This window comes from Heteronotia binoei, chromosome 12 (assembly GCF_032191835.1).
Source record: "Heteronotia binoei isolate CCM8104 ecotype False Entrance Well chromosome 12, APGP_CSIRO_Hbin_v1, whole genome shotgun sequence".
Lineage (NCBI taxonomy): Eukaryota > Metazoa > Chordata > Lepidosauria > Squamata > Gekkonidae > Heteronotia > Heteronotia binoei.
This window is the reverse complement of record NC_083234.1, coordinates 73,751,955-73,776,984: the sequence shown is the minus strand read 5'-3', so window position 1 is coordinate 73,776,984 and position 25,030 is coordinate 73,751,955. Positions and strand designations below refer to the sequence as shown.

Sequence of the window (25,030 nt, the reverse complement as noted above, 5' to 3'; positions counted from 1 at the left end):
CTGAGGCCCCTCCCCTCCCCTCCCCAAACCCCCAAAGTCTCCAGGTATTTTCCAACCCAGAGCCGGCGACCCTAGGAAATGGCCACACTCACAATCCCCTCCCTGGCTCAGTGGAGCCTCCATGTTCAAAGGCAGTGACCAATGAGAGCCAGTTTTGGTATAGTGGTCAAGTGTGTGGACTCTTATCTGGGAGAACCGGGTTTAAGTCCCCACTCCTCCACTTGCACCTGCTGGAATAAGAACATAAGGGAAGCCATGTTGGATCAGGCCAGTGGCCCATCCAGTCCAACACTCTGTGTCACACAGTGGCCGGAAAACCCCAAGTGCCATCAGGAGGTTCACAAGTGGGGCTAAAAGCCCTTCCACTTTGCCCCCCCCCCACTAAAGCACCAAGAATGGCCTTGGGTCAGCCATAGTTCTCACAGAGTTGTCGTTGAAAGGGCAGCTGCTATAAGAGCTCTCTCAGCCCCACCTATCTCACAGGGTGTCTGCTGTGGGGGAGGAAGATAAAGGAGATTGTGAGCCGCTCTGAGACTCTGAGTGGAGGGCGGAATATAAATCCAATATCATCATCATCTGCAGACTAATGCTGAAAGGAAACAACAGGAAGAGCAGAGCTTTTTAGAAGCAGGAACGCAGTTCTGGCTGGCTCGGCATCAGGGGTGTGCGGCCTAATAGGCAAACGAGTTCCTGCTGGACTTTTTCTACCCAAAAGCCCTGTGTGAAATGATGGTAATGTCAGGGGGTGTGACCTAATATGCAAACGACTTCCTCCTGGGCCTTTTCTTTTAAAAAGCCCCGTGTGAAGCAATGGTGATGTCAGGGGTGTGTGGCCTAATATGCAAATGAGTTCCGGCTGAGGAAGAGGCTTTGCCTTTGCGCCCTACCCTGCCCACAGGCCTTTGGCTGACCAGTGCAGGGAAGATATTGCTCTTGATGGATCAGTGGTCTAATCCAGCAGCGCTCTCCTTACGACGCCAACATTCTCTCCCCCCCAGTTCGGTGCTTGCGGCTTCAACAGCAGGATCTTGCCCAACGTTTACCCCATCAACCTGGTCCGGGTGGACGAGGATACCATGGAGCTGATCCGGGGGCCTGATGGGCTTTGCATTCGATGTAAACCAGGTGAGGCTGGGCAGCAGCAAGGTGACGAGGGGTCCTGGGATTGGTGGGTCCTGGGATTGGTGGGGGTCCTGGGATTGGTGGGGGTCCTGGGATTGGTGGGGGCGGGGGTAGTATCAGCAGCGGGGGAGGATTTCCTAATCTATTTGTGGGGTGGCTTTACACCTGCAGCAGTGTCCCCCCATTTTTGACAGAGCTTGTTCTTAGAAAGTTGTATACCAGGGGTGGCCAAACTTGCTTAATGTCAGAGCCACATAGAACAAATAAAAGATGTTTGAGAGCCGCAAGATGTGGACATCAGATGAAGGAAGGAAGGAAGGAAGGAAGGAAGGAAGGAAGGAAGGAAGGAAGGAAGGAAGAAGGAAGAAGGAAGGAAGGAAGGAAGAAAGGCAGGCAGGCAACTTTAAATGCATTCTCCAAGCTGCTGGCTGGCTTGAGTTGGTGAAGTGATTTAAAGAGACAAATGCCTTCTCCAAGCTGGTCAATGGAGCAGTGGGGGCTTCAAGAACTGGAAGGAAGGAAGGAACGAAAATAGATGAGGGAGGGAGGAGGGAGAGGTAAAAAGAAAGCAACTTTAAATGTATTCTACAAACAAGCCGCCAGCTGGCTTGGCGAAGTGATTTAAAGAGACGAATCCCTTCTCCCAGCTGGCCGATGGGGCAGAGGGGGCTTCAAGAGCCACACAGTATGTGTGAAAGAGCCGCAGGTATCTCCCGAGGCCCAACTTGGCCACTCCTGCACTATAGCAGAACCCAGCAGGGGAAGGGAAAAGTCCCCACAGGGCTAAAAAGGAGAAGGGGGTTGGGGCCTACTCGCAGGCGGCCCAGTGGCATTCGGAAAGCAGAGGATAGCTCTTCTCCCTTGGGTTGCCAATCTCCAGGTGGTGGCTGGAGTTCCAGAGGGATTTCAACTGCTTTTCAGGCGGGGCAGGCGCTAAGGAGTAGGCGAGCTAGGCCCATGCCTAGAGTGCCATCTGGTGGCCAGGGTGCGCTCCTGCGGTGGAGAGCCCATGGCTTTCTGAGAAGCAACTTCCTTCTCTGCAAGCCTTGTTCTCTCCGCTGCCGGCACACTCCAGGAGCTCTTGAACGGATGGGAGTCTTCGGGGCGGGGGGCGGCTGGGGTTGTCTGGCCAGCAGTGGAGGGGACACGGTTTGCAGAGAAGGAACTTACTTCTCTGCAAGCCATGTGCTCTCCGCTGCCAACGCGGCTGCTCCAGGAGGTCTCGGGTGGGTGGCTGCAGTGGCCAAGCTGGCAGCAGAGGGGACACGGCTTGCCTAGAGCAATGGTCCCCAACCTTTTTGGCACCAGGGACTGGCAGCCCGCCCACCGTGGCCCCAGGGCCGGCAAAAGGGGGGCGGGACTGAATTTGGCCTCCCACGCCCCCTGCGCTGCGCAGCCTCACTGATCTTCTTCGTGGTCTCTGTGCAGTCCCACACATGGGTTTTCCCGTCAGGACGAACCCTACCTCGGAGATTTTAAAAGCTAGCCTAGGCGTTATTTTTGGCGCGCACTCCCTTTCGCTCTGGGGAGCAGGCATCCACTGCGCATGCCTGGAGCGAGAGGGAGGCGCCCCACCCACTCAGTTTCTTTCCAACCGCCGCCCGGGATAGTCTTACCTCGCTGCGCTCCTCGTTTACCTCAAACATCTAGCCTCCGTTTCTTCACGTTTTCTTCTTTATTCTATTTCTCTTGCTATTTTTTCTTATATTCTTATACTCTCTAAAAAAAAAAAAAACATAAATATCTTCCCCGCTTTTACCTCAGACCTCCCTTCCCCTACCCCCCCCCCCGGGCGTATGGAAGGAAGGGACAGTAAAATAACCTTTAAAAGGTGTTCGCGTTGTAGGGCGAAAATCCCTACCTCAGACGGACATTCTCTTTGCTTATTCTGCTTGGGAGAAACCCATAAAGTGGACGCCTGTGCGCATTGCCTTCAATTCGGCAAACAGGCGCGCAAAAACAGAGCCGCTAGATTAAGAAGTCATCTTATGGAGTCTGTGCTTCACCCTGAAATGTCTCAAGCTTCTTCTGCAAGTAAGTCGCCCCCCCTCCTGACTCCCCAAGGGGACGGCGCACGGTCGGCAGCTTCAGTGGCCATTGTTCCCAGCAAGCATAAGCCCGGCGACGCCGCGAAAGCCGGCGACGGCGCGAGAACGTCAGAACAAACGGCCGCGTCTACTAAAACGAAAAGTGGGAAGCACACTAAGAAGCACAAGCACTCCGATCCGAAGGGCCCGAAGGATTCGAGAAAACCTACCGATCCGAAAGATCCGAAAAAATCTACCGACCCGAAGGGCTCGAGAAAATCTACCGACCCGAACAAATCTTCGGAACAACACGAGCCTGACAGACAATGTGAGCCCTCCACACCCGGATCCGATACCCAGGAAGCGGCCACCCCGATTACGGAATCGCCGCATCAGCAGACGGAAGAAGTTATTCCGATTCCGTCTCGATCCCCTTCTCTGCAAGGATCCATACCAGACCCTTCGCTGGAGAAGATCCGAGACCCGCTGCAGTGGACTCAACAGCACATCAACCCGAGATCTTTCCGCGATATGTCGAATCCCATCCAATACAGACATGACGCTTATAGGTACTTTGATACTCATCGGTTCCCAGCCAGATCTCCCAGCATCGAGAGGCATCGGTACCATCATACGCGTTTCCCGGAGAGATCCCCTAGTAGGGGGAGGGACCGCTATCGCTACAACCCGAGATCTCGGTCTCCATCCATGTCCCCGAGACGACGCCACTACGCTTCGAGGTCTCCATCAATGGATTCCATCCATGTTGCGGCTATCATCACTCTCGGTACCGTACCGATTACCACAGGAACCAATCCAAGGAAGCGACTCCTGTCCAACGGAATAAGCAACAAACAAAACAGCCATCTCCGACTCCTTCCACTTCGACTTCTAAACTTAAGAGCCCAACCAGACCTAAAAGCACGACTCCAACCAGACCGGACCCAGCGGCACCCGAACCTGACTCTGATGCCGAATCCGACGCACAATCATCGGACTCGATACAGTCGATGTCCCCCTGGATCCCCTGCCTCGGATATCGCCAAACCCGCGGATTTGTCACCTTCCGAAGGGGCAAAGACATACCTGGACTTGATTGCCAACATGGCCTCTGCACTTAACGTTACTCTTACCTCAGATGCACCCAAGGTAACAGACGTGGTACACGACTTGGTGCACTCAGACTTACCTGCTGGTTCCTTTCTGCCGATGTTGCCGGTTACACCTAGAAGCCATCAAAGAAGCTTGGACAACCCAGCATCTATTCCCCCAACTTCAAACGAATTGAATCCTTTACAGGATCCAAGCAACGGAGTCGAAATTTTTATTTAGCCATCCAGCCCCGAACTCCTTGATAGTTCATTCTTCTTCTAAATCTAAACAGACACGTCACCCTGTACCTCCTGAGAAGGAAGGCAGGAAATTAGACACCCTAGGAAGGAAAATGTATTCAATTTCTACGGCAAATGCCAAAATCAACAATTACTTAGCTTACTTCGCCGCGTATTCCCACAATATCTCCTCCCAACTACATACGCTGGTCTCTGCCCTACCTGAACCTTCCCAGAAACAAGCCTATAAGCTGCTACAGGAGCTCAACAGGGTTTCAAAGCAACAGATAAATACTATCCGACACTCTGTGGGGTGCACTTCAAAGGCGATGGCTGCCTCAATTGCCCTAAGACGACACGCTTGGCTTCGATCTTCTTCGTTGCAACCTGATCTTAATTTCAAAATTGAGGACCTTCCCTTCGACGGCCAAGGTCTCTTTAATGCCACAACAGACGATATACTTACCACCGTGGACGACAGCCGCAAACGAGCCAAAAGGCTCGGTGTAGCGCAACAACAACAACAGCAGAGCTATAAGCCCAGACCATGGAAACCACGCCGTTCAAACGCTCCAGATCTCCTCGACAATCTGAATACTGGAAACGTAAGGCGCCTCCTCCGAAGCAATCCTTTAACCAGAGACAGCAGAGACCACAACCACCTAAAAAGGCTGCGTCTTCATCTAAGCAGTCTCTTTGACTTTCTACCTGTACCAACCCAGCACATTTCCAGACTTCTTCCATTTCACGAGAACTGGCAACAAATAACCACGGACAAATGGGTTCTGAATATCATTTTGAGAGGCTACTCGATAGAGTTTCAAACACCGCCAACAAAACATCATTTGTTTCAACTCCCCCATCCCCTTCCCTTCAGGAAGAAATAGACACCTTAACAGCAAAAGCGGCTATAGAGCCTGTCCCAGACCAGTACCATCGGACCGGATTTTATTCCCGGTACTTTCTAGTTCCCAAAAGGGACGGGGGACACCGCCCGATTCTGGATCTAAGAGCCCTAAACAAATTCATCCGTCACAGAAAATTCAGAATGATCACCTTACAATCGATTCTGCCCTTAATCCCTCGAAACTCTTGGATGGCACTGGTAGATTTACAGGACGCATACTTCCACCTGACAATACACCAATGCCACAGAAAGTTCCTGCGTTTCGCCGTGGGCAGCAACCACTACCAGTTCCGAGCCCTACCCTTCGGACTCTCTACAGCACCACGGACATTTACGAAATGTATGGCGGTAATTGCGGCATACCTCAGACAACGCGGAATTGCAACCTACCCATACATAGACGATTGGCTCCTCGTGGAAGCTTCAAAGGCACAGTTGATGAAGGACATTTCAATGACACTTGCGCTCTTAGCAGAACTGGGCCTCCAGGTCAATCAACAAAAGTCACATCTGACCCCAACTCAAGACATCCATTTTATAGGGGCTCGCTTGCGCACCACGGACCACAAGGCATACCTTCCTGTAGACAGGATATCTTCCATTCAGACACTAGCCACACAAATAATACAACAACCCAAACAAACAGCCTTCAACATTCAGCGCATGTTAGGACTTATGGCAGCCACGACTGCTGTTTTAACACACGCAAGACTACGCATGCGAACCCTGCAAATCTGGTTCGTCCGTGCATTTCGACCCCAACGCCAGTCTCAAAGAACCATCCTCACTGTTCCAAACCACATCCTCCCCTCACTCGAATGGTGGACAGTACGAGCTCACCTGCTTGCAGGAATGCCATTTTTACGGCCAAGCCCATCAGCAGTAGTTACAACAGACGCCTCGAGGTGGGGCTGGGGAGCCCATCTCGACATACTCACTGTCCAGGGCAATGGACACCGTACGAACAGTCGCTCCACATCAATTGTTTAGAGCTTCTAGCTGTTCACAGAGCTTTAAAATCGTTTCTCCCATCTCTTCAAGGCCGACATGTACAAATCGCTTCAGACAATGTGGCGACGGTCTTTTATATAAACAGGCAAGGGGGAACTGCATCCACCCGTCTTTGCAAAAGAGCAATGCATCTTTGGCACTGGAGTATTGCTCATCGGATCCATCTCACTGCGGTACATCTTCCTGGCGTCCAGAATGCTCAAGCGGACAGGCTGAGCAGATATCTTATCAACGACCACGAGTGGTCACTCCACAGGTCATATCTTCTGCCAGTATTCCGGAAATTCGGAACCCCCTCAATAGATGCGTTTGCTGCACCAGACAATGCACAGTGTGCTCTCTTTTTTATGAGAGGTCCGCCCTCACAACAGTCTGCAGGGGATGCCTTCATTCAGACATGGACCGGTCCACTACACTTCCTCTTCCCACCCTTCCCGTTGATAACACGATGTATACAGAAAATTCAACTGGACAACACAGATTGCATTCTAGTGACGCCATGGTGGCCACGCCAGCCATGGTTCACAACCCTCCTCTTTCTGTCAAAAAATACTTACCATCACTTTCCTCTAGCACAGAACCTCCTGTCTCAGCAGAACGGCAGGGTTCTCCATCACGACCCGAACAGGCTTCGCTTGACGGCTTGGAGGATATGTTCTCAGACTTTCCTGAAGGAGTAAGACATGTCCTCTTAAATGCGAGGAAACCAGCAACGAGAAAGTCATACTCCATGAAATGAAAAGATTTTCCATCTACGCTACCAAGCATAACTTCAGACCTTTCTCGGCTTCCATACCTCAAATCTTGGCATATACACTGCATTTGTCAGAAAAGGGCCTCACGTACTCATCTTTAAAGGTGCACCTTGCAGCAATCTCAGCATTTCACCCGCATGTACAGGGTCGGACTGTCTTTTCACACCCTGCTGCGAAATCCTTTTTAAAAGGAATCTTACACTTGCACCCACCATTGCGGCAAATGTATCCTAGCTGGAGTTTATCGCTAGTGCTAAGCCAGCTAGTAAAACCGCCTTTCGAACCTATGGCTACGATACCGCTTCACCTTCTCTCATGGAAGACGGCACTATTAGTCGCACTCACCTCTGCTAAGAGAGCAAGTGATATTTGTGCGTTCAGAGCAGACTCGCCTTACACCATTTTTCACCACGATAGGGTGGTGTTACGGCCAGACCCTGCCTTCTTACCCAAGGTGGTTTCCGCATTTCATTTGCACAGAATCACAACCTTACCTGCCTTTTTCCAACGTCCTACGGACAAGGGTCAAGCAGCTCTACACTGTCTAGATGTTAGAAGAGCACTTGCTTACTATATAGATAGAACAGCATCGTTCCGTACGGACTCCAGACTTTTTGTGGCCTACGGCCGCCTTAATAAGGGAAAAAAGATATCTACACAGAGACTGTCAAAATGGTTGGTTGCTGCTATAGAGCTGTGCTACAAACTCGCAAAGCAACCAGTCCCATCTGCCATACGAGCTCATTCCACAAGAGCTTTGTCAACGTCATCTGCCCTTGCCAGGGGTGTATCCATGGAAGACATTTGCGCTGCTGCCGCCTGGTCTTCCCCTTCGACCTTCGCTATGCACTACGCTTTGGACGTTCGTGCTAGGCGAGATGCATCCTTCGGACAAGCAGTACTCCGCTCCATCTTTGACTAAGGATGCTTGGTGAGTAATTGCTTACCTTGTAGCCTGTTATGTGCTGACTGTGTTGCACTAACCTTTGCATTATTCTTTTCTCCAACTCTAGTGCCAGCACCCACCACCGTGCAAGTCAGCTTATCAGTCACCCATGTGTGGGACTGCACAGAGACCACGAAGAAGATAAACAGGTTACTCACCTGTAATTGATGATCTTCGAGTGGTCATCTGTGCAGTCACACACGCCCGCCCAGCCATCCCCGCTGCTGGCTACTGGTCCTATACAACCGCTCACCTACTATGTCAGCGGCGGGGAAAGAAACTGAGTGGGTGGGGCGCCTCCCTCTCGCTCCAGGCATGCGCAGTGGATGCCTGCTCCCCAGAGCGAAAGGGAGTGCGCGCCAAAAATAACGCCTAGGCTAGCTTTTAAAATCTCCGAGGTAGGGTTCGTCCTGACGGGAAAACCCATGTGTGTGACTGCACAGATGACCACTCGAAGATCATCAATTACAGGTGAGTAACCTGTTTTTCCCCCCCCCCGCTCCCCGTGGTGCCTCCTTCTCCCTTCGTTTTTAGGATGTTAAGCCAGAGCCTTCTGGGCTCTTGAAAAGCTCATCCACCCACCCCACCCTGCCGATCAGCTGAACTGTGGGGGGGAAACCGTGGTGTCAAGCGATCCACTGAAAAAGTGGCGCCGCCCTTGCCTCCGGAGGGCTGCTTGTTCAGTGGTCGCTCATCGCTGCCGCCGCAGGGTGTGTGCGTGTGAGCTTTTTTTAGAGTCCAGAAGGTGCTTTCCCCAACTTAGCATCGTTAAAATGGAGGGGGGAGGAGGAGGCGCTGGGGGGAGGCGTTGGGTGGGGGGCAGCGAGGCTGGGGGCCCAATTGCTGACGGGCCATGGACCAGTACCGGTCCGGGGCCCGGGGGTTGGGGACCCCTGGCCTAGAGTCCAGAAAGCCTGGCACTAGCCCTGTTTGCAGGCAACGGAGATCAGATCCCCCTGGAGAAAATGACCCCTTTGGAATATGTAGCCCAACTGAAGGCACTCTTTCCTCCAAATCCCATTCTCCTCAGCTTCACCTGCAAAATACTCCTTGCATTTCCCAACCAGGAGCTGGCACCCCTAACCTGCAAACGGTTGCTTGGTCCGCAGCCGCCCCAGAGCTTCGCCTTCAAGCTAGAGAAATATTTTTTTTACTTCTTCTGGCTGCAGGGGGGTGGGAGAGGAAGCCAGATTTGGGCCCACACTGCCTTCCTCTGCAGAGCCTTCCTTGGTGGTCTCCCTTCCCAGGACCGACCCTGTGTAGCTTCTAAATCAGACAAGCTCAAGCTGGGCTCTGCTGCCCTACACGAGCCCCAACTTTATTTCCTTCTCTCTTTCCCTTCGGTGCCCGCAGGAGAGCCGGGGCAGCTGGTTGGGCGCATCATCCAAAGCGATCCTTTGCAGCGCTTCGACGGCTACTTGAACAACGAGGCCAACAATAAGAAGATTGCCCACAACGTTTTCACGCACGGCGACTCCGCTTACCTCACTGGTGAGGCCTCTTGCAATGCATTTTTACACCTTTTCTCAGCTGTCAGGCCTCCCTCTTCCTCTAAGGGCGGGCGAGGTTGGTGTGAACGTACTTCCCTTTGGGGGGAGAAATATATAGGTCAGGCGTGGCCAAACGTGCTTAACGTAAGAGCCGCATAGAATAAACATCAGATGTTTGAGAGCCGCAAGACATGAATGTCAGATGTTTGAGAGTGGGAAGGAAGGGGAGGGAGAGAGGAAGGAAGGGGTACTTTTCTCCCTTTCTCACAATACAAGAACTCGTGGGCATTCAATGAAATTGCTGAGCAGACAGGTTAAAACGGATAAAAGGAAGTACTTCTTCACCCAAAGGGTACCACAGGAGGTGGTGGCGGCCACAAGTATAGCCACCTTCAAGAGGGGTTTAGATAAAAATATGGAGCAGAGGTCCATCAGTGGCTATTAGCCACAGTGTGTGTGTGTGTGTATACACACTGTGGCTAATGTGTGTGTGTGTGTGTGTGTATACACACACACTGTGGCTAATAGCCACTGATGGACCTTATATATATATAAAAAAAAATTTTTGCCACTGTGTGACACAGAGTGTTGGACTGGATGGGCCATTGGCCTGATCTAACATGGCTTCTCTTATGTTCTTAAGGGGAGGGAGGAGTGGAAAGAAAGCAACTTTAAATGTAAATGTATTCTCCAAGCTGCCAGCTGGCTTGGCTTGGTTTAAGAAGAAGACTGCAGATTTATACCCACCTTTCTCTCTGAATCAGAAACTCAGAGAGGCTTACAATCTCCTATATCTTCTCCCCCCACAACAGACATCCTGTGAGGTGGGTGGGGCTGAGAGAGCTCTTGCAGCAGCTGCCCTTTTAACTGGCTAACCCAAGGCCATTCCAGCAGCTGCAAGTGGAGGAGCGGGGAATCAAACCCGGTTCTCCCAGAGAAGAGTCCGCACACTTAACCACTACACCAAACACTGCACAGGCTTGCCAGCAGTCTGCTTCCTTCTTCAGTGCTCCAAAACAGATCGAGGGTACGTTCTGTCCCTGCTGCAATAGCTATGGCTAACCACGGCCATTCCAGCAGCGAGAGAAATGCCTTCCCCAAGCCGGCTGATGGGCTGGTGAGGGCTTCGAGAGCCACACAATATGAATGAAAGAGCCACAGTTTGGCCACCCCTGATATAGGTCAAAAAGATTAGAAGGAAAATTCAAGAAAGGGGGAAGAAGGAGGAGGTTTGGTTTTATAGCCACTCCTTCACTACCTGAAGGAGTCTTTCCCTTCCTTTCCTCACAACAGACACCCTGGGAGGTAGGTGGGGCTGAGAGAGCTCTGAGAGAACTGTGGCTGAGTCAGGGTCACCCAGCTTGGCTGCATGTGGAGAAGTGGGGAATCAAACCCGGGTCTCCAGATTAGAGTCCACCGCTCTTAACCGCTCCACCGGTCTGGAAATGAAGTTGCCGAGAGGCAGACCTAATCAGTACAAATATTTTTTTAAAAGTCTGAGAACTTATATTCATGTTACAGTGTTAAAATTATATCCTCATTCTTTTCATAAAAGAACATTTATCAGATCGCTGAAGCAGCAAAACGTACGCATCTCATTCAGCACAGGAACAATCGAGTCAGCATTTGCGGTGTCTCTTTTTTCATGGTAGTAAGGCCTAAGTATGTAGATTTGTGCTGACTCCGGACACTCAGACAGTTATAGGTATTTGAAACGTGAGCTAAGCATTTGGACTCAGGTGTTTGCGCATTCTTTAACCTGCGATAAGCTCACTCCAAATGGCATTTGCTTCTTCCATACCGGAAGATTTGTTATTTTTCAGCCTTTTGCTGCAATGGCAGGTCTTTTAGGATGGACTTTGACGATTGTGTGAACAGGCAGTATTCTTTGCATGCTCGTAGCAACAATCCCTCTAATTGCCAGCCTCCTGGTTGCCAACCAACCTCAAGTTGCCAACCTCCTGGTGGTTTTTTACTTCGCAAAAGACGAAACTGCAGTGTACAGGTTGAGCAACCGCAAAATAAACAGCCCTGTATCGTACTTAAATTAGCATGTTATAATTGGTATTCACACGCTCATGCACTCAACAATTCAAAGTTACATTTTCAGAGCCGTAATTCATGTTTGAATGCAAAAAAAGGCCACGTAGAAGTCTCTAGTCAGTTTCCAAAACTCTGGGCAATTTCCAGTAGTGTTCCTCTGAGTTCTTGACTTAGATAGGTGATAAACTCTGGTCAGTTTCCAGTAGTGTTCCTCTGAGCTCTTGGCTTTAGATAAGTGATGACATGTCTCCCGGCTTTAAACTGGACGTGTTTCAGGAGGCTCTGCCTTCTTCAAATCACCATCATTAAATTTGGAACCACTGCACAAAATACAGTTTCACAGAGGCACGAGTCCAAAAAATGTAGGAATACTGAAGCTGTCAGAAGCGATGCAACTACATATGATATCAGCACCGGATTGTTTTAATGATTGAATTTTAAATTGTCACATTAATGTTATGCAATTTTAAATTGATTGTTTTCATTTTATTGTTGTGCGCCGCCCTGAGCCTTCTCCGGCGGGGAGGGCGGGATATAAATAAAATAAAATAAAAATAAATCAATCAATGGCCTTGGGTCAGGCATAGCTGTTGCAGGAGTTGTCCTTGAAAGGGCAGCTGCTGTGAGAGCCCTCTCAGCCCTACCCACCTCACAGGGTGTCTGTTGTCGTGGAGGAAGGTAAAGGAGATTGTGAGCCGCTCTGAGACTCTTCAGAGTGGAGGGCGGGAAATAAATCCAATATCTTCATCTACCTCACAGGGTGTCTGTTGTGGGGGAGGAAGGTAAAGGAGATTGTGAGCCGCTCTGAGACTCTTCGGAGTGGAGGGCGGGATATAAATCCAGTATCTTCATCTACCTCACAGGGTGCCTGTTGTGGGGGAGGAAGGGAAAGGAGATTGTGAGCCCCTCTGAGACTCTTTGGAGTGGAGGGCGGGATATAAATTCAATATCTTCATCTACCTCACAGGGTGTCTGTTGTGGGGCAGGAAGGTAAAGCAGATTGTGAGCCGCTCTGAGACTCTTTGGAGTGGAGGGCGGGATATAAATCCAATAACTTCATCTACCTCACAGGGTGCCTGTTGTGGGGGAGGAAGGTAAAGCAGATTGTGAGCCGCTCTGAGACTCTTCGGAGTGGAGGGCGGGATATAAATCCAATATCTTCATCTACCTCACAGGGTGCCTGTTGTGGGGGAGGAAGGTAAAGCAGATTGTGAGCCGCTCTGAGACTCTTCGGAGTGGAGGGCGGGATATAAATCCAATATCTTCATCTACCTCACAGGGTGTCTGTTGTGGGGGAGGAAGGGAAAGGAGATTGTGAGTCGCTCTGAGATTCAGAGTTGGAGGGTGGGATATAAATCCAGTGTCGTCGTCTTCTCTAGTATGTTGGGCAAAACTCTATGGTAACCATAGATGACATCATCACACCAGGCACGTTGTGCAGTGCCACTCTAGCATTTTCGTCAAATGAGTTTGGACCACAATGCTAAGAGCGGCACTGCACGACGTGCCCGATGCGATGACATTACTCCTGTGTGATGTCAATCTACCCTCCCCACACTCCCAGGAGGCTCCCTCCCACCCCTGCTGGCTGGGTAAGTAGACCTGGCATCCCCCTAAATGTCTGGAAAACCACTGGCCGAGCGGGCTTGGAATTCTCATGCTATCCCACATAACGTCCATGGCGTAATGATTGTTCTTGGAATGGCAATGGAGGATTGCAAAGCGTTTTCACTTTTCTTTTTAACATAAAGCCCCTGGAAGTCATTGGCTGTAGGGTCTCCTAGGCCCAAGGCACAAGGCAAAAAGCTGGCTTAGAAAAACTAGCATCACTACTTCTTGGGGGTGTCTCTTCCTCCCTCCCTTAGGTGACGTGCTAATAATGGATGAGTTCGGCTACATGTTCTTCCGGGACCGCACTGGAGACACTTTTCGCTGGAAGGGGGAGAACGTCTCCACGACAGAGTTGGAAGGGACACTCAGCCGCATCCTCAACATGACTGATGTCGTGGTCTATGGGGTGGAGGTGCCAGGTAATGGATGAGTCCGCTTTCTCTTCCCATCTTGCGTTTGGTTCCTTTTTTTTGTTTATATTGATGACTCTCTTGGCTAACACGGAGCCAGTTTGGTGTAGCGGTTAAGTGTGTGGACTCTTATCTAGGAGAACCGGCTTTGATTCTCCACTCCTCCACCGGCAACTGCTGTCAGCTTCTTCGTCAGCTGAGCGGACCTCCAGGGTGGGGAACTGGGTGGTTTGCTGTCTGGGGAAATCAGGCTTCTCTGACAGGGCAGTTACTCTTCACCGTTCTCTGGGGAAAGACTCCCTGGCCTGGGTCTGTCTCTCTTCCCCGTCGGCACAGACTTGTCCCCTCTCGTTCCCACAGAGCCAATCCTCACGTTCCCTCAGCAATCCCCCTTTTATTCCCCCGCCTTTTCCCTGGTCCCCTCGGCTGAGCCAATGGTGTCGGGACCTTCTAATGGCCCGTGCGCCACACCCGGCTCTCCCTTCCTGAACCTTCTCTCCAGCTGTGACTGATTGCGGTCAGCTCCTTGGTGCACTTTCCCTCCCTCCCTGGCTCGGCTCTGCCCTCGCTCAATGATGAGGCAGCGGAAGCTGGTTCAGGTAGCTGGCTCCAGGTTGACTCAGCCTTCCATCCTTCCGAGGCCGGTCAAATGAGTCCCCAGCTTGCTGAGGGGGAAGTGTAGAGGACTGGGGAAGGCAATGGCAAACCACCCCGTAAAAAGTCTGCCGTGAAAACGTCGTGATGCGACGTCACCCCAGAGTCGGAAACGACTGGTGCTTGCACAGGGGACTACCTTTACCTTTTTTTTTTTACTCCATGCTTTGGTGATTCATTTGTTTTCTCACCAGCCAGCAGTTCTGTTGTTCTGTTTGTCCCCCTTTAATGAAAAGATTCCTGTGTGTGCCAATGAAGGAACCTTCCCCAAATCCCTCTCACTTCCTGGGCAGAGCAGCAGGAATGGAGGCAGAGAAAAGAATGGATGGCTTAAGATCTCCCAGCACCTCTGAAACTGTTGAGGCTCTGCAATGCTTCTGCATTAGGAGAGGTTAAAAATAAAGGGGGAAGTCTCTTCAATGTGTCTACAACTCTGTGGGGGTCTCCTAGAATTACCACTCCTCTCCAGACTACAGAGATCAGTTCACTGGAGAAAACAGATACTTTGGAAGGTGGACTCTATGGCATTATACCCAGGGCTTTTTTTGTAGCAGGAACTCCTTTGCATATTAGGCCACGCCCGGCAACCCTACCCTTAGCAGCAGGTCTTTCCACAAATAATTTGACAGCTCTTTTACATGGCTGCCAGCTCTCCCATTATAGCAGGAGTGCCCTCCCCTGCCTGAGCCCTCCACTCCGCCAAACCTCCCTGCACCCACAACATCGCTTTCCAGCTGAACCCAGAAGTGACCTCACCATGTCGGCAAGTGTGAGTCTCTAGGAAACCTCCCAAAACTCCTGTGATGGAAGGCAAGGAATCCTAGAACTCAGTGTTGATGCAGTGGGATCATCTCTGGGTTTGTGCCAGCAGTGAACTTGCATATCTGAACCAGATCTCTCCCTTGTTCGATGAAAACAATGTACTTCATTACACAAACACGTGAAAAAAACCCACAAAACACTAGTAATACATATTGCAAAAAAGTTAAATTGTTGTAACACACGCATTGTTGCTTCTAGCCCGGAGGAAGACTGTACCACTGTGTTGTGATTGTTACAGAAGCTGTAAAGCTCCAGAGATAAGACGTATTAAAATGATATTTTGAATTGGATCCATAGTTTTGAGGACCTTCGTGTAAAGGCTTAAATCAGGGATGCTGAACTCATTTGTTATGAGGGCCAAATCTGACTTAAATGAGACCTTGTTGGGCTGAGCCATGTGTGTTTAAAGATTAGAGAGATTGAAGATAGGTAGCAGAGATATAAATTTAAAGACACAGACAAACACAATGAAAGATTTTTTTAAAAAAACTTAAAACTTCCTTAAAGCATAAGCACTCATTGGTCTTAAAGGTGCTTTCTTTGTATTTCTCCCATGAGATCCAGGGAACTGGGCAAAGGAAGCTCTGGCTCTTTTCTTCCATCCCCAGGGGACCATGAGGGGGAGGAACCTCAGCCAATAGAAGAAAGAGAGGCTTGGCTCACAGCTCTGCTGTGTGATTGAGAGTGCAAAGCAAGCTCTCCCTCTCCAAGAGAGGAGCCTCAGCCAATGGAGAAAATAGAGGCTTTACTCTGTAGCTCCTGTGCGATTGAGGAAGCCTCACAAAGCAAGCTGTTATGCAGAAGGAAGCAAGAGAAAGGGAAAAGGAAGCAGACAACAGCCAGTTGCTCGGGGGCCTCATTCGGCCCCTGGGCCACATGTTTGACACCCCTGGCTTAAGTTGTTTATATGCGCATCTCTTGATAAAGATATTTATCAAAACGGAAAGTATAATGATCAAAATTCCGTTGAGAACCTACTTTATGCACATTTGAAGAATTTATATTCCTACTACTCTTGAGTGTTCTTTGCATATTCCTTGGAAGCCTGGAATTGTATTGGAACTTGGTGGCTTAGTTTATGTATTTTTGACCATTGTATTTATTGGCAACAGTGTGTGTGTGTGTGTTACAACATTTTCACTTTTTTTTGCATTTTGAAATATTTTATTGATAATTTAAACATCCAAAAATATAAACATCAAAGAATAAAAAGACATACGAAGAAAAAATAGTTACAATATAAACTGGAGCATAAGGACTTAATTAAGTTATTTACAATGCATTTCATCATTATTCTTATTCCAAATTCTAACTTTTTTGTAATCCTGGCAACAGTGTGTGTGTTACATTTTAACTTTTTTGCCATATGTATTACCAGTGTTTTACATATTTTCCATGTGTTTGTGTAATTAAGGACATTGTTTTCATTGAACAAGGGAGAGATCTGGTGGTTTCTGGTTGCTTAGTCTTTCTCCCCATACCTGTTTTTTCATCGTAGCAGTGAACCTGTGGCATTAGCACAGAGCTGATTTTATATTTTTCTCCCACTGGTTGCAAGTGCTGGGCTAACAGCCTTGAATTGAGGACTTATGGGGGGTGGGGCATAGAAGAACACGGAGGTAAAAGATTCCACCTATTTCATGTGACAGAAGAATTTACTGACATTGTATCATGGAACAGCCCTGGCCAGTGCGTGGGAGTAGGCCAAGTAGGTAGCTGCCTAGGGTGCCACCTGGCCTAGGGGGCGCCACTAGGTGCCCCCTCTCCTCACACACAGCGTGTGTGATCCTTGGAGCCTGCCTTCCCCAATGGAAAGCAGGCTTCGTGGAGTACAGGCACTGCCCGGCCGGTTTTGTGTTCCCCTAGACTGTTACAGACCTGGGAAATGCAAAAGCAGACGGCACCTGCGTAGTATGCTCCTCGGAGCCCAGCAGGGATAAATTAACCAACTGTAAAAGCTGAAGAAGAGCCTATTACATTTTCTCAAAACTGGCTCCAGTTGAAGTTGTCTGCCGCCACTCATCCTTCCTACTGTACTTGAACAGAGCCATGGGGTGGGAGCCATAGCTCAGTGGGAGAGCATCTTTCTCGCATGCAGAAGGTCTTGCCCCTGGCACCTCCAGCTAAAAGGATCAAGTAGGATTCTCACAATTTTTATTGCTTAATCTCACGTTTTAAAAAGAAAATAAATTAAAATTTAAAATAAAAAAACTGCAAATTAAAAATGGAAATACTTCCAAGTTTCTTCATTTCTTCTATGATTCTCTGTTTTTTAAATTTCTTCCGGGGGGGGGGGGGCGCTAGTGGGCAGCTTGCCTAGGGCACCACAAACCCTAGCACCGGCCCTGCAGCGTGGCTTCCAGAACAGAATAATCTGGACGGGGCCTAGGGTAGCCAGAAGCTCCTGGGCAAGGCCCTTTTCTGGATTTTTGGTGCCGAATCCGCTTCAGGGTTTTAGTTCTAATGTTTAAAGCCTTACACGGCCTGGGACCAACATACCTGCGGGACCGTCTCCTTCCATATATGCCCAGGAGGTCATTACATTCGGCCTCCCAACATCTGTTGACTGTCCCCGGTCCAAGAGATGCCCGCCTTGCCTCAACCAAGGCCCGGGCTTTTTCAGTCCTGGCCCCGACCTGGTGGAATCAGCTCCCTGCAGAGATCCGGGCCCTCCCTGGCTTATTAGCCTTCTGTGGGGCCAGTAAAACGGAGCTGTTCCGCCAGACTTTTAGTTGAGGCTGCGGGCATCTATTCTTGATCTGGTTGGCCTCCCCTATCGGCGTTGTCACCTGTGCTATAAAATGGAATAATACCTGCCATCTCTATAAGATATCATGATGTGAGACGACCACGTTGGGCAATATGTGATGATACGGTACAGTCCTTTGAGTGCTGTTGAGTTGTTTGTTTATAAAATGTTTTTTATTGTATTTTATTGTTTTATCATACTTTGTACTCAGCCCTGAGCCCTAAGGGGAACGGGCGGAATAGAAATAGACTAAAATAAATAAATAAATAAAATTTTGCCTGGAGGAGGAGAGCTTTGTTATCTAAGTGGCCAAGGAAGAAAAAAAAAACCCAGTACTAACAAGGTTGTGTGTTTCAGGCACTGAAGGGAAGGCTGGAATGGCGGCCATCGTTGACCCGGATCACTCCTACGACCTGGTGGCCTTTGCAGAAGAAATGAAGAAGGAGCTACCTGCGTACGCACGGCCAATTTTCCTGCGGCTGCTTTCAGAAGTGCACAAGACAAGTGAGTTCCGTTGGGGAGAGAGGGATGCTTTAGGGCAGGGGTCCCCAAGCTTTTTGAGCCTGCGGGGGCACATTTAGAAATCTGACACGACGCAGCGGGCACAGCCATAAAATAGCTGATGGGAAATGGCTGCCACAGGAGGCGGAGGCAGCCACAAATTGATCGCACCAGCTGAACTTCGGTCGCACAGGGAAGATCCTTGTGCTGTGGGGGCAGCTGGTGCCAAAGCAACATTTTAAAAATATCTGCACAGCCAATCAGAAGCTTTGCTGGGTGAAAGCCCTACCTGACCCCCACTCACTTCCTCAACCCACACAGGTATCACATTGGGGACCCCTGCTTTAGAGTTTGATTGTTTCACTTTTTGGTCTCCCGTCACAATGAAGAATGATGTGGGAGGGCCTTTTTTGTAGCAGGAACTCTGATGTAGCCAATCCTCCAAGTGCTTACAGGGCTCTTCTTACAGGGCTACTGTAAGCACCAGGAGGATTGGCTACAGCAGGGGGGTGTGGCCTAATAGACAAAGGAGTTCCTGCTACAAAAAAGGCCCTGGACAGTAGAAAGAGAGGCAGCTCTGTGGTAGGCTGCAGCCAGCTGCCAGATTAGAAGCAGGCAACAGAGAGAAGGGATCAAACCACAAATGTGAAGATCCATGCCTTCCTTTACAAGCCTTCTCTCCAGCACCCTGTAGCTTCGGCACAGAGAGAAGAAGGGTTCTCGTTCTCTGTCTTGCTCCCCGCGGAAATCACATCCTGCTTTGAGTCAGAGCTGGGAAAAACAGCAAAATAACTCTCTCCGTTTACAAAACTATTTCTCAGTGTAATATATAGTCACAACAATTCATAACAATTTTACAATACAAGGAAAGGAAAGGTCCCCTGTGCAAGCACCAGTCGTTTCCGACTCTGGGGTGACGTTGCTTTCACAGCGTTTTCACGGCAGACTTTTTACGGGGTGGTTTGCCATTGCCTTCCCCAGTCATCTACACTTTCCCCCCAGCAAGCTGGGGACTCAGTTGACCGACCTCGGAAGGATGGAAGGCTGAGTCAACCTCGAGCCGGCTACCTGAAAACCCAGCTTCCGCCGGGGAACGAGCTCGGGTCGTGAGCAGAGCTTAGGACTGCAGTACTGCAGCTTTAACACCCTGCGCCATGGGGCTCTGTTTACAATACAAATATGTGGTTAAATAACCTGTGCATGATGTAGCTACTGTCCATAAATCATAATACTTTCTGAATCTAATCCGACAATAAAAAGAACCGGTCCAATTTTCGTTTCGGGTGTGGACCACCCTTCTTCTAGGGACCGTCTTCCATAGTCACAGGTTCAGTACGTTTGCGGTGCTACGACAATTCCTGGCTTCCTCTGGTTTTTAAAATATATTTTATTCATGTGGAACGCCACTGCCAATTTCCGTCTATCAGTGTAATGGTTGCGTCCCTAGAAAAAGGGTGGCCCACACCCAAAACGAAAATTGGACCGGTTCTTTTTATCGTCGGACTGGATTCAGAAAGTATTATGATTTATGGACAGTAGCTACGTCACGCACAGGATGGTTATTTAGAAGAAGATGAAGAAGATATTGGATTTATATCCCGCCCTCCACTCCAAAGAGTCTCAGAGCGGCTCACCGTCTCCTTTACCTTCCTCCCCCACAACAGACACCCTGTGAGGTAGATGAAGATATTGGATTTATATCCCGCCCTCCACTCCGAAGAGTCTCAGAGCAGCTCACAATCTTCTTTACCTTCCTCCCCCACAACAGACACCCTGTGAGGTAGATGAAGATATTGGATTTATATCCCGCCCTCCACTCCGAAGAGTCTCAGAGCGGCTCACCGTCTCCTTTCCCTTCCTCCCCCACAACAGACACCCTGTGAGGTAGATGAAGATATTGGATTTATATCCCACCCTCCACTCCGAAGAGTCTCAGAGCAGCTCACAATCTTCTTTACCTTCCTCCCCCACAACAGACACCCTGTGAGGTAGATGAAGATATTGGATTTATATCCCGCCCTCCACTCCGAAGAGTCTCAGAGCGGCTCACAGTCTCCTTTACCTTCCTCCCCCACAACAGACACCCTGTGAGGTAGATGAAGATATTGGATTTATATCCCGCCCTCCACTCCGAAGAGTCTCAGAGCAGCTCACAATCTTCTTTACCTTCCTCCCCCACAACAGACACCCTGTGAGGTAGCTGAAGATATTGGATTTATATCCCACCCTCCACTCCGAAGAGTCTCAGAGCGGCTCACAGTCTCCTTTACCTTCCTCCCCCACAACAGACACCCTGTGAGGTAGCTGAAGATATTGGATTTATATCCCGCCCTCCACTCCGAAGAGTCTCAGAGCGGCTCACAGTCTCCTTTACCTTCCTCCCCCACAACAGACACCCTGTGAGGTAGCTGAAGATATTGGATTTATATCCCACCCTCCACTCCGAAGAGTCTCAGAGCGGCTCACCATCTCCTTTACCTTCCTCCCCCACAACAGACACCCTGTGAGGTGGGTGGGGCTGAAAGGCCTCTCACAGCAGCTGCCCTTTCAAGGACAACCTCTGCCAGAGCTATGGCGGACCCAAGGTGCAAGTGGAGGAGTGGGGAATCAAACCCAGTTCTTCCGAGTCCGCACACTTAACCACTATGCCAAACTGGCTCTCCAACCACATATTTGTATTGTAAACAGAGCCCCATGGTGCAGAGTGTTAAAGATGCAGTACTGCAGTCCTAAGCTCTGCTCTCGACCTGAGTTCGATCCCTGGCAGAAGCTGGGTTTTCAGGTAGCCAGCTCAAGGTTGACTCAGCCTTCCATCCTTCCGAGGTCGATAAAATGAGTCCCCAGCTTGCTGGGGGGAAAGTGTAGATGACTGGGGAAGGCAGTGGCAAATCACCCTGTAAAAAGTCTACCGTAAAAACGTTGTGAGAGCAACATCACCCCAGAGTCGGAAACGACTGGTGCTTGCACAGGGGACTTTTCCTTTCCTTGTATTGTAAAATTGTTATAAATTGTTGTGACTATATATTACACTGAGAAATAGTTTTGTAAATGGAGAGAGTATTTTGCTGTTTTCCCCAGTTCATAGTACCTCTGTGGTCCCGCTGTGTACTTAAATCACAGCTGGGGCAGCGTTCATTTCTATCATTGTCTTGTTCTGAAGGAGGAGAGAGCTCTATGTAATTGCATCAAGTTGTTCCTGGGTCTCTCCTACACAAGCTGTCAGGGGTCGACTATAGGCAGCATGCAGGGCTTTTTATGTCGCCGGAATCCTTTGCATATTAGGGCACACACACCCTGACGTAGCCAATCCTCCGATTGCTTACAGGGCTCTTAGTACAGGGCCTACTGTAAGCTCTGGGAGGACTGGCTACATCGGGGCTGTGTGGCCTAATATGCAAAGGAGTTCCTGCTACAAAAAGACCCCTGGGTGTAGGAGATGGAATGCCTTAAAGCCAGGGGTTGTTTTGTAGAAAAAAAATAGGTGGTGGAGCTCATTAACATAACTCATTAGCATATGCGCCCCCCCCCCAGCCAAATGCAACTTGATGCAAGAAAGGAGAGCCCCGGACGAGTGAGGTCTGCTTGGGCTGACTAGAGATTCAACCAGCCCAAGCAGGCCTCGCTCACCTGGGGCATTCCAGGGCCACCCCACTCCCCAGTCAAAAGGCCAGCAAGCCACTCCCCACCCAAAATCACATAAGAAGCGGAGAAAGGGTGGCGTGGGCTTCTCCAAAGCTTAATGAGGGCTGCTGGGGGCATGATTGGCTGGTGGCTGGCTGGCTGCCCGCTCTCCTGATCCAGGGATTGTTATGCAGCTGCACCTATTATTCAATGGACAAGGTAGGTGGGGAGGAAGAGGGGGAACCTTCAGAAAGGTTCAGGAGCTGTGCTTAGCCCTATTCCTTTTCCTTTCCCCCCTGCCCTTCGTGACGCAGGCACCTTCAAGTTCCAGAAAACGGAGCTGCGAAAGGAAGGCTACAACGTCTCTGTGGTGAAGGACAAGTTGTATTACCTGGAGCCCAGGCGATGCCGGTACCTTCCGCTAACGGAGGAGGTCTACAAGAGGATCCAGTCGGGACTGGAGAAGCTGTGAAGCAGCCTGCGCTCTTCTCGTGGCTTCAGAGCCTCCTCCTGAGGTGGGAGAGGACGTGGCAAGCCAGAAGAGGGTTGACAATTAAGAAAAAAAGGCACAGTAAATGTTTTTTTTAAAAACAACAAAAACAACAAAAAAATTATCAAGTTTTACAGAGGACCACGGCATACAATTTCGGTGGGGGGGTAGCCAACGGAGGAGGTTGCATACCAAAGCATTAAAAACATGGCTTTATTTTCTGTTTCATGTAAATGGTGACCCGTTGGGATGTGAAGGAAAACGGTAGGGGGAGCACGGCATTCCCTGTCCCACTGGGAATGAGTCTAGTGGGGGGGGGAGGGTCAATCTGCCATCTTCCTGGTTTGCCCCCTCCCCCAGCCATTGAGACCCGGAAGGGCTGCGCTGATTTGTGGTGCCTCTAGGGGGCACTGTGGTGCTTTCTTTCCCTCCCAATCAGACAGCGGTGAATGAAACTTGGATACCTTGCACCAAGCGAACCGTTTTCCAAGGACCGTCCTGGGAAAACCAAACGAAAAAAAACAAAGAAAGCTGTGGGTTCTTTTTTAACGGGAAGAGTTATCTCCTTCCTGTTGGCTGCTAAAATGTTATTGCTAAGTTGGACGGGGCGGGAAGGGGCTCGTGTTGATGGGAACGCTTGTCTGCCATGACTTGACTTTTTTTTTTTTCCAGGGAATTATTTTTTTTCTATTTTCACAGTTGGACTATTTTTTAGTCTGCCGGCGTGTTATAATTTATTATGTTTTTTAAAGAAAAGAAATGATACACTGCGAGACGAGTACAAACTGGCTGGATTTCTTTGTACTACGGTCTTGCTGGCAGCACCTGATTTTGTTGTTTGTTGCGTATGTAAACCCTGCTGTCTTTGTTCTGCTACTTCCTATGGAGGCAAACGGCGTCTGTGGTCAGTTCTTGGGAGTTGTGCGCTCAGCAATGGCGTCCCCCCGGAAACTCACCCCCCCCCTTCTGTAATGTGTTCCTAGCTGACACTTGAGCCTCCTGGGCTTTCCAAAAGGTGAGGACTTCTGCATTTTTTAAAAGGTTCCTCATTGATTTGTCAGAGCACAGAAAAAGGGTATGTCCACACTAGTGCTTCCACCGATGCGGTTGTTGCACAGTGTGTTTCGTGCATATCGCCGCTGTATACCGCTTCTGAACTGGAGGATCCGGGCAAGAGCTAGTGGTGGAGAGTTCCTGGTGGAGCGGCTGGCTAGAATAGAGCAGGGGTCCCCAACACAGTGCCTGTGAGCACCATGGGGTCCACCAACACCTTTTCTGGCCCCCGCCAAGTGTTTTTAGGAAGTGGGTTGGGCCAAGTAGGGCTTTCTCTCAGCAAGGCTTCTGATTGGCTGTGCAGATATTTATTTTTAAATGTTGCTTTGGCAGCAGCTGCCACCACAGCACAAGGATCTGCATTGTGTTACTGAAGTTAAGCTGCGGCAATCGTTTTGTGGCTGGCTCCGCCTCCCGTGGCAGCCATTTTGGGTCAGCCATTTTGTTGCTGTGCCATGTCAGATTTCCGAATGTGCTCGCGGGCTCAACAAAGTTGGGGACCCCTGGCATACAGCGTGTGGCTCTTGTATCTTTGAAAGACTTTCCCAGTCCATCCAGGGCATCTTCGCTTGCAGAGTACAGACCCTGGCACCCATGACAAAAATGGGCTCTCTGAGCAAAGGACTGGGAAAGACCTCGAAAAGCTGCTTGCCAGACAGCATAGGTAGCAATGAACTAGATTCATCGATGGTCTGATCCAGTGCAAAGCAGACTCGGTGCTGGCTGGCCACACAAAATGCACGCTGACGTGCTCTACAGGCAGGGATGGAATTCTAGCAAGAGCTCCTTTGCATATTAGGCCACACATCCCTGATGCAGCCAGTCCTCCAAGAGCTTACAAAAAGAGCCATGTAAGCTCTTGATTGGCTACATCAGGGGTGTTGTGTGGCCTAATATGCGAAGGAGCTCCTGCTAGAATTCCACCCCTGTCTACAGGTGACAGAGGAGGAGGCCTCCAAGATGACACATATTAATACAGTGCCATCTTGGATGCCTGCCTCAGAGGGGCAACAAGCTCCTTAAGGAATTTTAGCCTTATTCACTGGTTAATCCACTAGATATAAATAACCAATGTGCTCTGGGCACGGATGATTCAGTCTTGGGGGAAGAGGGTGACATCGAATGCCCCCTTGACTTTATGATTCTGTGTCTGCCCTGGAAGCAAAGCACAAATAGGTAAAACTCATCGTACATCTTTGTTTATAGACCTGGAAACAGATTTACAAGAACCTCCTCCTGGGACTTGAAAAGGAGGTCAAGGAAGCACGGCTTAGCTCATTTTTTAGCCCCGGCTCCCCAAATTCTGGAAGTGTTAACTCGATACTCGATCCAGACGGTGCATGCTCAGTTCTTCTGTTATGCGCATTTTTGCACGCACTTGTAGCATTCTTAGGGTTGCCAATCCCCAGGTAGGGGCAGGGGATCCCCCGGTTTGGAGGCCCTTCCCCCACCTCAGGTTCATCAGGAAGTGTGTGGGGGAGAACAAT

At 49.8% G+C, this 25,030-nt stretch overlaps 1 protein-coding gene across 1 annotated transcript in view; it reads left to right on the top strand.

The window, feature by feature from the left end:
* Nucleotides 1-22,706, top strand: part of SLC27A4 (solute carrier family 27 member 4) — a 55,557-nt gene extending 32,851 nt beyond the window's left edge. The window contains exons 9-13 of the mRNA XM_060251719.1: nucleotides 999-1,125; nucleotides 9,453-9,590; nucleotides 13,498-13,662; nucleotides 18,236-18,382; nucleotides 22,315-22,706. Coding sequence (XP_060107702.1) covers nucleotides 999-1,125; nucleotides 9,453-9,590; nucleotides 13,498-13,662; nucleotides 18,236-18,382; nucleotides 22,315-22,472 — 735 coding nt within the window. The 3' untranslated portion in view covers nucleotides 22,473-22,706. The remainder of the gene's footprint in view (nucleotides 1-998; nucleotides 1,126-9,452; nucleotides 9,591-13,497; nucleotides 13,663-18,235; nucleotides 18,383-22,314) is intronic.
* The last annotated feature ends 2,324 nt before the right edge of the window (nucleotides 22,707-25,030 follow it).